Source organism: Apus apus, chromosome 3, assembly GCF_020740795.1.
Source record: "Apus apus isolate bApuApu2 chromosome 3, bApuApu2.pri.cur, whole genome shotgun sequence".
Lineage (NCBI taxonomy): Eukaryota > Metazoa > Chordata > Aves > Apodiformes > Apodidae > Apus > Apus apus.
In genome coordinates this window covers 113,600,995-113,611,720 of record NC_067284.1, presented here as the reverse complement: position 1 = coordinate 113,611,720, position 10,726 = coordinate 113,600,995, and the positions used below count along the sequence as shown (strand labels likewise).

Below are 10,726 nucleotides of genomic sequence, written 5' to 3'. Positions count from 1 at the left end.
CTGCAGCTCATGGCAGATGATGGTTTTTACACTGAGTCACACGAGTGTGTTAGGGTTAGCTGAGCTTGATTGATACATTCCCCACCAAATTTGAATAGAGCACCTTTCACTACCAATTTACGTTTTACCGAGGTTACCTACTGAAAGGACAGTGCACAGTGCAGTCCTCAGTTGTGACAGCCAAAGACATTCAGGTTTCTAACACTGACTTACCTCTGTTGCTCAGTCAGAAGAGCACATGGAAGAGGGACATACTCTGGCCACTTGACAGCCCAGCTCTTTCCCCTCAACACGCCACAGCTTTCCTTGGCCCTCCTTGTTCCCCACACTGCACCTCACACTAAACGTCTATGAAACACCCCTCGTGCTGCTCTGTGTAAGCTGGGATTTTGTCATCTTTTCCCACCTTTCTGCAAAAGCAAGGGGAAGGCCTTGCAATGCTGGAAGTGGTGTGACAACTCCTCCTCCTGCGTGAGCAGAAGGACAAACAGGGTACTAGGGAAAAGCACAGGGCGATGATATTATTCTTTGTCTTGTTCAATCAGCAAGTAAGATCTTGGAGACTTGTTCCAGTACTGAATTAAAAAAAAAAAAAAAACAAACCACAACAAACCCATTCTGTAATGTCCTGAGGAAATGATGTGGTTTTTGTAAGCTTAGAGCTGAATCAGCAGGTGAGAACCCTGTAACTCCTTGCATAATTAATCCCAGCTACAGGGAACACAGTAACGTTCACCCTGAGAGCGCAGTGAGGGCTCCAGCGTGAAGGAGGGTGCCAGAGGAGGCTGTGTGAAGGAAGGAGCACAAGGGCTCTGGGAGAGGTTTATAGGCAGGAAACCTTGGGAAAGAGGCTGCGAATTATTCATGTCTGAAACATTTCTGGCCAGAGTAAAGAGGCAGGAGACATACATGAGCAGCAAGCACCTGCTGGACTTGCTGGTGCTGTTCCATAACTGAGACCAGCAACTACTCGGTGAGGCTGAGGGAGAGGGACAGCCAGGAGTGACCCAGACCCTCTACACAGGTTTGTCATTTCCTAGCAGGGACAACCCCTGAAGCCCAGGGAAGGTGCAAACCCCAGCACCTCTGCACTGCCCTGCTCATTTGACAAGCTGAGAGGCCATCTGAATTTCAAAAGGGAACACTACATAAAAAGAATTTTAACTACTCTCCATGAAGACTTTTAATTTGCTAAAGGATTATGAACAGGAAAAACTGCAGGAAAAGGGGAGGTTGCTAAATACATCCTCCTCTTCAAGTCTGGGCTTTTTTTATATGAATAACAGGGGGTTATACCCTTTCAACAGGCCTGAGGGGAAGAACACCACACAATGCTGTTTATTTCATCATTTCAGACCAAAAACTCCAACTAGTCTTGTGATGGAAAGCCAGAGAACCGAGCAAATTGTGCATGCAGGTGAAAGGGGAAAATGTGTGTGAGAACCCTTCTGGCCAAAACTACCTTGAAAGAAATCCAGTTTTTGCCAAAATGCACCAGGACACTTCATCTTTTTACAGGAGAGACAAAGAAATGCTGTGGAGGATCTGCTCTAAAACTGCTCCCAGTCCAGTGAAATATTTATGTGCCAAAAGTGAATGCATTAGAAGTAACTGAGCAACATTCACAAAACAACACAAGCTGGGAAGGAGGAGGGATATTATTACTAGCATCTTTGTTTTCCACAATACTTATTTGCTGTTCATCTCTTTTAACTGCATCCTGTCACTTAAACAGTGTTCTGTGCAGAACATCTGAGATGCCTCCTCTCAAATTAAAAGCTTGTGGGCTTTCAACTGCTCATCCTGTCTTTTTTATGTTCTTAGCATGGTAAGCCAGGAAGAGGTTCTAACTCACCTTCTCACCATCAACCAAGAGCTGGCAGTTCTCCATTTTTAAGATGAAGGCAGCATGAAATGTGCCAGCTCCTTCAATGGTCAACGTTGTTTCAGAGACAGAGCACTAAGACATAAAAACAGAAGCCAAACACGTACTTCGTATATGCAGGCAAGTCCAAAGTTGAACTTTTTTTTAAAAAACTGTCAGTTATGACACCACAACCTGCTTTCCAAACTGTAAATAATTCCAACCAGCCAAAATTGCTCCTACCAAGTGCCACGGAGCATGAGGTCCACGCAGCATTTTCTCAGCCCTGTGCTCCAAATTTGCTCATTGTGGCTGCTGCAGCTTCATCCCAAAGCAGGAGGAGATCTCAGCAAGGCTCCTGGGGAAGATGTTCTCATGATTTATGCCAAAGGACCTTCAGTGAGCCCTGCACTTGTGCAGGCTCCAGGATCATCCACAGACAAACTCACCAGAAGAACTGTCATTAGCATAATTTATTATTTAAAAATCCTAATGCTCATGTGGGTAATCAAAGAATCTTTTATTATAACTTGTATTGCTGTGAACATGCCAAGGTGTTTCTTATCAATGATTTCTAGATTTCAGCAGCACTCCTTCCTACCTTGTGAGAAGTGAAGCTGCCCAGATATTCACAGCCAGTTCAATCAGACTGACTTCACATTGTAGTTTTTTTAAAAAATCTACCTTTTCATTAAAAAGTAGAGAGCCACAAATCCTACTGTTCATAGCCCAACAACATCCTCTGTCATAAGCTCTTTACAATCATGAGATTAAAAAGCACACATTCATTTTTATTCATTCAGTTATTAATCTGTGCAACACTTTTACAATGGGATTACAAATAATTATTACTTCTTCCTACCTGTTTAGGGAATTTGCAACTACCCCTAGGAGTGAATGAGCACAGGAAGAACTGAATTCTTAACACCACATTCCTCCTGCAAGTCTCATCATTTCTGTTAAGTGGTTTTCATATAAACACTCCAAAGTGGGGGAAAAAAACCAGTCACCACAGCATCTCAAGGGAAACACTGCACCTCAAGGGAAACACTGCACTGCTAGGTTCTATCCAACTTACACTTAAATGTGGGCAAACACTATTATAAGTAAATCACTGTACTTCTCACAAGCTCCCATATAAAGTATTTAAATGTTTTACTTAAGTTTTTCTTCCCCATGAAAACCTGTTTACAACAATCTGTAAGAGCACAGCAACAGTTTCAACAGAACTAGAGACTTCACTTGCTGCTAACTGAACTTCCCACACCAAGTGCTTCTGCACAAAATCTGTACAAGTATCTCACAGACATCTAACATGATAGTTTTCCTCAACACTAATGAAAACTAAAAATAGTTCATTCTTCCATTGTTAGCTCATTTGCCCAGGAATGAGGTTTCTTCAGTAAGATAGCAGATGTAAATGATCCTGTTTTACCCATCCATTCGGAAAATCACGTGTTTAGCACAACATTTTCATCCCTTTAGCTGCATTTTCAGTAACCTCGCTTTTGTTTTTCTTCTTTGTCAAGAATAGCCTGCTTCAGACTCAGTGCAGCATCTTCGAACTGGGGGTTTAACTCTAATGCTTTCCTGAAATCTTTCATGGCCTCATCGAAGCATCCTGTCCCAGAAAAAAAGAAAAACAAACAAAACAACACAACAAAAATAAACAGAAAAGAAAGGGAGAAAGTGTTATCTTTGTGTACCTGCTCCAGCTCACAAACCACAGCTGAAAGGATGCCTCCTAATACTTTCACTAGCAAGAAGTGGCAGCTGTACTCAGGGGACCCCCCTTTGGATTCTCCACAGGCCCAAGCAGGAGTCCAAAGGTCTTCAGAGGCAGAGCCTGAGTGCCTATTTTTGGACCTAAGCCGGGCTTCAGGCTGCATTCCGCCAGCTTACTGCCCATCAGCCAGGCAGCTCACAGCCAGGCTGCCCGATCCCTGGCACGCAGGCACACAGCCCAGAGCCCCGGGCGGGCTCCCCTCGCCTGGCGCTCTCCCCAGCCCCCCAGCTCCTGGGTTTTGCCAACACCAAGAGGCACAGGGGTGTCCCCGGCTGACGGCAGGTGCAAACTCCGGACCCCCCGGGGCCCCCGAGGAGGCTGCCGGCCCTTCCCCTGGCCCCCAGGCGGGAGCACAGACACACACACATAGACACACACAGACACACATAGACACACACAGACACAGACACACACAGACAAACACACACACATAGACACACAGACAGACACACATAGACACACACAGACACACACAGACACACAGACACACACAGACACACACACACAGACACACACACACACACACAGACACACACACACACACACACACAGACACACACAGACACACACAGACACACACACAGACACAGACACACAGACACACACAGACACACAGACACACACACAGACAGACACACACACAGACAGACAGACACACACACACACAGACACACACACACACAGACACACACACACACACACAGACACACACACACACAGACACACACACACACAGACACACACACACACACACAGACACACACACACACAGACACACACACACACACACAGACACACACACACACACACAGACACACACACACAGACACACACACACAGACACACAGACAGGCACACAGACACACACAGACACACACAGACACACACAGACAGGCACACAGGCACACAGACACACACAGACACACACAGACACACACAGACAGGCACACAGACAGGCATACAGACACACACAGACACACACAGACACAGACACACACACACAGACACACACACACAGACACACACAGACACACACAGACAGGCACACAGACAGGCACACAGACACACACAGACACACACAGACACAGACACACACACACAGACACACACACACAGACACACACAGACACACACAGACAGGCACACAGACAGGCACACAGACACACACAGACACACACAGACACAGACACACACACACAGACACACACACACAGACACACACAGACACACACAGACAGGCACACAGACAGGCACACAGACACACACAGACACACACAGACAGGCACACAGACAGGCACACAGACAGGCACACAGACACACACAGACAGGCACACAGACACACACAGACACACACAGACACACACACACACACACACAGACACACAGACACACACAGACACACACACACGCACACCCCCCCAGCCCCGTACCCAGCCGGTAGAGCACCAGGCCGCGGTTGTAGTAGGGCACGGCGAAGGCGGGCTGGCAGCGGATGGCGGCCGCGTAATCCTCCATGGCGGCGGCGAACTCCACGCGCAGGTACCGGCTGTGCCCGCGGTTGTTGAGCGCGGTGGCGAGCGGCAGCCCGGCGCTGCGGGAAGCGTGCGGGGCAGAGCGGGGGGGGATGAGGGCGGGTCCCCTCCCCTCGCCCCGCTCCCCTCGCCCCCCAGTCCCCGGGCACCTACCCTGCGGGGCAGCGGGCGATGAAGCGGCTGTAGAGCTGCTCGGCCGCCGGCAGCCGCCCCGCCGCCAGCAGCCGCCCCGCCGCCGCCAGCAGCGCCTCGGGCTCCATGGCGCCCGGGGAGGTGCCGAGGGGAGAGGAGGGGACGCGTCCTCGGGGCGAGAGCGGGGAAGCCTGGGAACGGGCTGCCCGGGGAGGTTCTCCTCCCCCTCTGTTCTGCCCTGGTGAGGCCGCGTCTGGAGTGTTGTGCCCAGGTTTAGGCCCCTCAGTTCAGGAAGGGCAGGGAACTGCTTGAGGGAGTTCAGGGCAGAGCTACAAAGATGACTAAGGGAGTGGAACATCTCCCTGATGAGGAAAGGCTGAGGGAGCTGGGTCTCTTGAGCTTGGAGAAAAGCAGACTGAGGGGCGACCTCATCAGTGTTTACAGATATGTTAAAGGTGAGTGTCAGGAGGACAGAGCCAGGCTTTGTTCAGTGATGTCCAGTGATAGGACAAGGGGCAATGGGTGCAAACTGGAACACAGGAGGTTCAATGTGAATATCAGGAAAAATTTCTTTCCTGTGAGAGTGACAGAGCCCTGGGACAGGCTGCCCAGAGAGGCTGGGGAGTCTCCTTCTCTGCAGACATTCAAACCTCCCTGGACACGTTCCTGTGTGATGTGCTCTGGGTGACCCTGCTCTAGCAGGGGGGTTGGACTGGGTGATCTTCCCAGCTCCCTCCCAACCCCTGAGATTCTATGATTCTGTGTGTGGTGGAGGCACCGTGGCTGGAGGGGTTTCCAAATGGCCCCTCAAGAAACAGCTGAGTGGTCATGGGGGTGGAGGGTGGACAGGTGGAGTTGATGATCTCAAAGGCCTTTTCCAGCCTTCTTGGTTCTATGCTTCCTATGGCTGTTTGCAAATCAATGAGCAGATATATCCCAGACCTGCAGGATTCACCCGGGGACCACAGCAACGAGTGGCTGCGTTTCTCCAGCCAGATTTTATGGCATCGGGCTGGAGCAAGGACCTGCAGCACTTCAGACAAGAGGCTGAAATCCAGCAATCAAACCACACAGCTCTACATAATCCAGAGCTCCTTAAGCCTTTGTGTGCGATGAGGATGAGAGCTCAGCTCTTGAAACGTGTTCAGCAGATGTCAGCTGCTCCCTTCGAGCTACTTAAAAAACAAAATCACTCATTACAAAATGCCAGTTGGAAGGTCCACAGAGGTTTCCTTAACCAGCTGAAGACGTCACCAGAGCTCAGGAACCCAGATGCAGACTAACAGCACAGATTGCTACATGTGGGTGAGACCCTGAGTGCTGTGGTGGGCTTGAGAAAGCCCAGTCATTTCCCACAGAATTACAAAAACAAAGTGGAGGTTCCTCACAGTAAAAGGCCCTAAGATCAAGGTACATGAAATCTGCATGGGTTTGAAACCAGACTCAATTTACAATGAGAAAAAGAATTATTTTACCTTAAAAATTTGTTAAAAGATGGAACTAAAAAAAAATGAATCATCACACAGTGGTTTTTTCACAAGAGTGGAACCAGTAAAGGTTTCTCTTGTGAGTTTTCTGGGTTTTTTTCTCTAATAGTGGCACTGTCTGTTACAATTTAGTACCCGAGTCGTATTTTAAAATATAGATAACCTTTTATAGAGTATTTTTAGTGACACAACAGAGAGGGGCATAAGAAGTCCTTGATCCTCTGCTATGCTGTACTGTGGCACAGACAACAGAAGTTGTAATTGCTTGCTTCTCTGGCTTTCATGCAGTGCTTGCACACGCTGCACATCCAGAATTGATACTCCAGGATAGGTTCTCCTGTTGCAACACATACAGGAACTTTTCCATCTCCACTACTAAAGGGGAAAAAAGAAAAGAAAAAAAAGAAAGTCAGTAAGGCTCAAAGAATAAAAACATGGTTTTAAAACACCAACCAAGATTTGTTTTGTAGAAACTTCCAAAACAGCATGAATCCTGTGTGCCTGCAGCTGGTTACAGAAGTTGTGATGCTCATCTGTAAAATACTGCTTCTCTGTTCAGATGGGCACCACTTTTTGATCAGGAGTTATTAAATCCTGTAACACTTCACTGTTAACACAGCCAAGTATGTAAAATCTTCACGTGACAGAATGCAAACCCCCAGAACCATCTTGGCCACAAATCAAGATCATCAGATCCAAAAGATGAAGTGAAAATAAGCAGTGAAGGCCACAGAAAGGTAAGGTCCAATTAGACACCTGCAGTACTGTTATTATTTATGCCTCTGGGGTCAACATGAAAGCCACTAGTGAGATTCTGTCCTTCTGCACAGTAAAAATCAAACCTGACAGGTTAAAATCCTATTTATTAAGAAGAAAATTGATTCCCAATCAATTGCCACACTCTCAGATTCCATGCTGCCGACAGGAAACAGCACTATGGTCAAAGACACCACTGTGGGTACAGCCACTCCCAGGACTTCCCTGAAGCATGCCCTTCATATTCTAACTCCTTCACTTGACATACTCATCTTCTCACACCATGTATATTTAGGGAATTCACAAAACACTGGAGACTTGTTGGTTAATAAGGGTGAATCATTCACTTTTTAACATTTGCATCACACCCCAGTGGTGATGCAAACAGTAACATTATTACTTTAATGGCACATGGCAGCTTACCAGAGGTCTTCAAACTCCTGTGCTCTGTGGAGATGTGCTTCAGATTAAGATGAAGTGTTATCTTTATTATGCCCAGTTCTTTAACTGCAGCCAGTGTCTATTCTCCCAAACAAAACAATGTTGAATTACCCTTTCTGCAAACTGGTTACCACCTGCATCACACCCAATATCCAGTTTAAGCAGCAAACACAACGTTAACTCGGTCACACAGAAAACCTGCTAAGCTCCAAAATACAGAAAACAGCAGAAAAAAAAAGAAGCTAGTACTATTATAGTACCATGTAAATATAAACCCACCTCTCAAGAACATAATCCATATCAGTTTTTTTGTTAGACTTCGGACAATGTCTTGTGAATATCTCCAGACCAAGCTCTTCATACTGTTGCCTCTGCTCTGGATTAAGAGTTTCCAAGGATTCTAGTTTAGCAAAAGCTTTTGAACAAATATCAAATGCTCTGTTTGCACATGCACAGAGTGCCAAAAGGGAATAGATTTCAACTGCAGGGATAATGTCTTCATAATCTTGCAAATGAAGAGCTAAGGAAAAAAGAAAAAAATCCAAGGAAATGATGACAAGTCTTCTGGTAAGTGCTAGCACCTGGATGAAATGTTTGCTACTAGCAGACAATATTCATCTTATAAACAGGACACAATGGACCAAAGTATTTTCATAGACATGACTATGAAGCATTCTTGGTCAACACTTTTTAAAAACTAAAAATAGGAGCATTTGATTGAGAAATTAGTGTGTTCTTTTTGAGCCTTTTTTTTCAAACACGTTGGAAGGAACTGAGATGAATCTTCATTACTCAGACAAAGCATTAGGGCACTATTTGCTTCTCTAACTCCCACGCAATTTTTATGAAGCTCTTCAGGGAGGTGTGATGTTAATTTAAACAAAACAGTCAACAAAGCATCTACAGAGATTCTCCAATTTAACCAGGTCATATTTGGCAAGTTAGATTTGCACTGTCTCTAAGAAAATACTTCCCAGGTATCCTGACTGCTGCCACATTCCATTCAACCTATGGTTTTGTTTTAAATTCCATGGATCTAGCAGAAAAATGTGCCAACATGAAATTATGTTCTGTGCAGGTCTGTAAAATTAATTCTTTGCAGGGTGAAAAATCAAGTTCTACCTGTTTTAAGTGCTGCATCTACAGAACCTTTATAGAGCTGTCTCTGAGCAAGTATGAAAAAATGGTAGGCCTCAGCTCCTCGCCAGGGGTTGTCTGCAAAGCGGTACGATGAAGAAAGAACATCTTCTTCTAGCAAACCAGCCAAAGCTGAAGCAGTCTGAAAACCAAGCAGTATCACAAGTAAATTTTTATCCAAAACAGCAGGAAATGGGGATATATGACAAGAATTTCTCTGTCCTTGGTGATTACACCACTATGTTAACGAGGGAAAATGTAAACACGTGGTCCTAAAGTGAACACTGATGGGCATTTTCTGCAGTGCACAGGCAGAACATGTGGTGCAGATTTTCAAAGATAAATGGCATATACGTGTGTACAAATATATTCTGTGCACATCAGCAGACTGGTTCATAGTTTGGATACATATGGCATTTCAACACCAGATCTCTTAAAACTCTGTTTAAAGTCTTTCATTTGTACATATGAAGATGAAAGTGTGAGCAGAAAAAAAATAATCTTCCGTTTGCTTCCCCCAAATCTGGAGCCAGCTCCCTGCTGAATGACAGCCAGCATAGCTTAATCATAGCATCATAGAATCATAGACTGGTGAAGGTTGGAAGGGATCTTAAGGATCATCAGGTTCCAACCCCCCTGCATGGGCAGGGACACCTCCCACCAGACCAGGCTGCACAAGCCCCATCCAACCTGCCCTTCAACACTGCCAGGGATGGGGCAGCCACAGCTTCCCTGGGAAACCTGGGCCAGTGCCTTCCTGCCCTCATGGGGAAGAATTTCTTCCTGATGTCTCACCTCAATCTCCCTCTCCCAGTTTTCATCCATCCCTCTCATCCCATCCCTCCCTGCCCTTGTCCCAAGTCCCTCCCCAGCTTTCCTGGAGCCCCTTCAGGCACTGGAAGCTGCTCTAAGGTCTCCCTGGAGCCTTCTCTTCTCCAGGCTGAACACCCCAACTCTCCCAGCCTGTCTCCAGAGCAGAGCTGCTCCAGCCCTCAGATCATCTTCATGACCCTTCCCTGGACCATTTCCAATCCCAGATCTCTCTTTGGGATTGATACTGACTCCTAAATGACAGGGGAAAAAAAAATATGCAGCACCTTAGGTTTGATTTTCATTGTTAAAACATTGAAAAAAACACATTAAACTTTGGAAGAAAAATATTAATTAAGATATACGATTTAAATATTTTTTAAAAATAGTTTTATACAATATGTTGTCATGGAAGACTTGCTTTAAGTAAAGCTTGGTTCCTAGCAGGAAAAAAAAAGGGTTAATGAAAAAAATATTAACCTTACATGAAGACAGCTTTATTTATTCTGACTAGGGAGCACAGACTGGAATTCAGAAAGAGGAACAAAAAAACCCACACACAACACTCTACCTCTGAAGTTTTTCCTTTCACTTTTCCCCTTTGTGCATTCTGCATTTGTTCATGGCATTGCACTGTAAGTAAGGCTGCTAATACATAAAGCTTTTTAACTCGCAGAGGCTTGGTCCTTTTCTTTGCCTCTTCATCTGCAACCTTAAAAAAAACAAAACCAAGAAATTTAATGTAGATTTCTTCTTAAAAAATGTATTGGAAGAGTTGCTT

The 10,726-nt window shown here is 45.8% G+C and overlaps 2 protein-coding genes across 4 annotated transcripts in view; both read right to left on the bottom strand.

Moving 5' to 3' along the window:
* Positions 1 to 3,002: 3,002 nt before the first annotated feature.
* On the bottom strand, positions 3,003 to 5,545 carry TTC32 (tetratricopeptide repeat domain 32). Its single transcript, XM_051615991.1, has 3 exons — positions 5,336 to 5,545; positions 5,081 to 5,241; positions 3,003 to 3,485 (listed from the first exon to the last, which is right to left on the bottom strand). Exons 1-3 carry the CDS (start codon positions 5,440 to 5,442, stop codon positions 3,358 to 3,360), a joined length of 396 nt encoding a protein of 131 aa, XP_051471951.1. The 5' UTR covers positions 5,443 to 5,545; the 3' UTR covers positions 3,003 to 3,357.
* A 1,401-nt stretch (positions 5,546 to 6,946) lies between these two features.
* WDR35 (WD repeat domain 35) overlaps positions 6,947 to 10,726 on the bottom strand; it is a 44,374-nt gene continuing 40,594 nt past the window's right edge. For all 3 annotated transcript variants that reach the window (XM_051615950.1, XM_051615951.1, XM_051615952.1), the window contains 4 exons: positions 10,517 to 10,657; positions 9,121 to 9,277; positions 8,278 to 8,518; positions 6,947 to 7,176 (listed from right to left, as the gene is read on the bottom strand). In XM_051615950.1, coding sequence (XP_051471910.1) covers positions 7,026 to 7,176; positions 8,278 to 8,518; positions 9,121 to 9,277; positions 10,517 to 10,657 — 690 coding nt within the window. In that variant the 3' untranslated portion in view covers positions 6,947 to 7,025. The remainder of the gene's footprint in view (positions 7,177 to 8,277; positions 8,519 to 9,120; positions 9,278 to 10,516; positions 10,658 to 10,726) is intronic.

Excerpts from the sequence above, each read along its gene's own strand:
- TTC32 (XM_051615991.1), bottom strand. The coding sequence starts at position 5,442 with ATGGAGCCCGAGGCGCTGCTGGCGGCGGCGGGGCGGCTGCTGGCGGCG. Across the intron at positions 5,242-5,335 it reads ATCGCCCGCTGCCCCGCAGG|CGCCGGGCTGCCGCTCGCCA; the intron begins GTAGGTGCCCGG and ends CGCTTCCCGCAG. Across the intron at positions 3,486-5,080 it reads CCTGGTGCTCTACCGGCTGG|GATGCTTCGATGAGGCCATG; the intron begins GTACGGGGCTGG and ends TTTCTGGGACAG.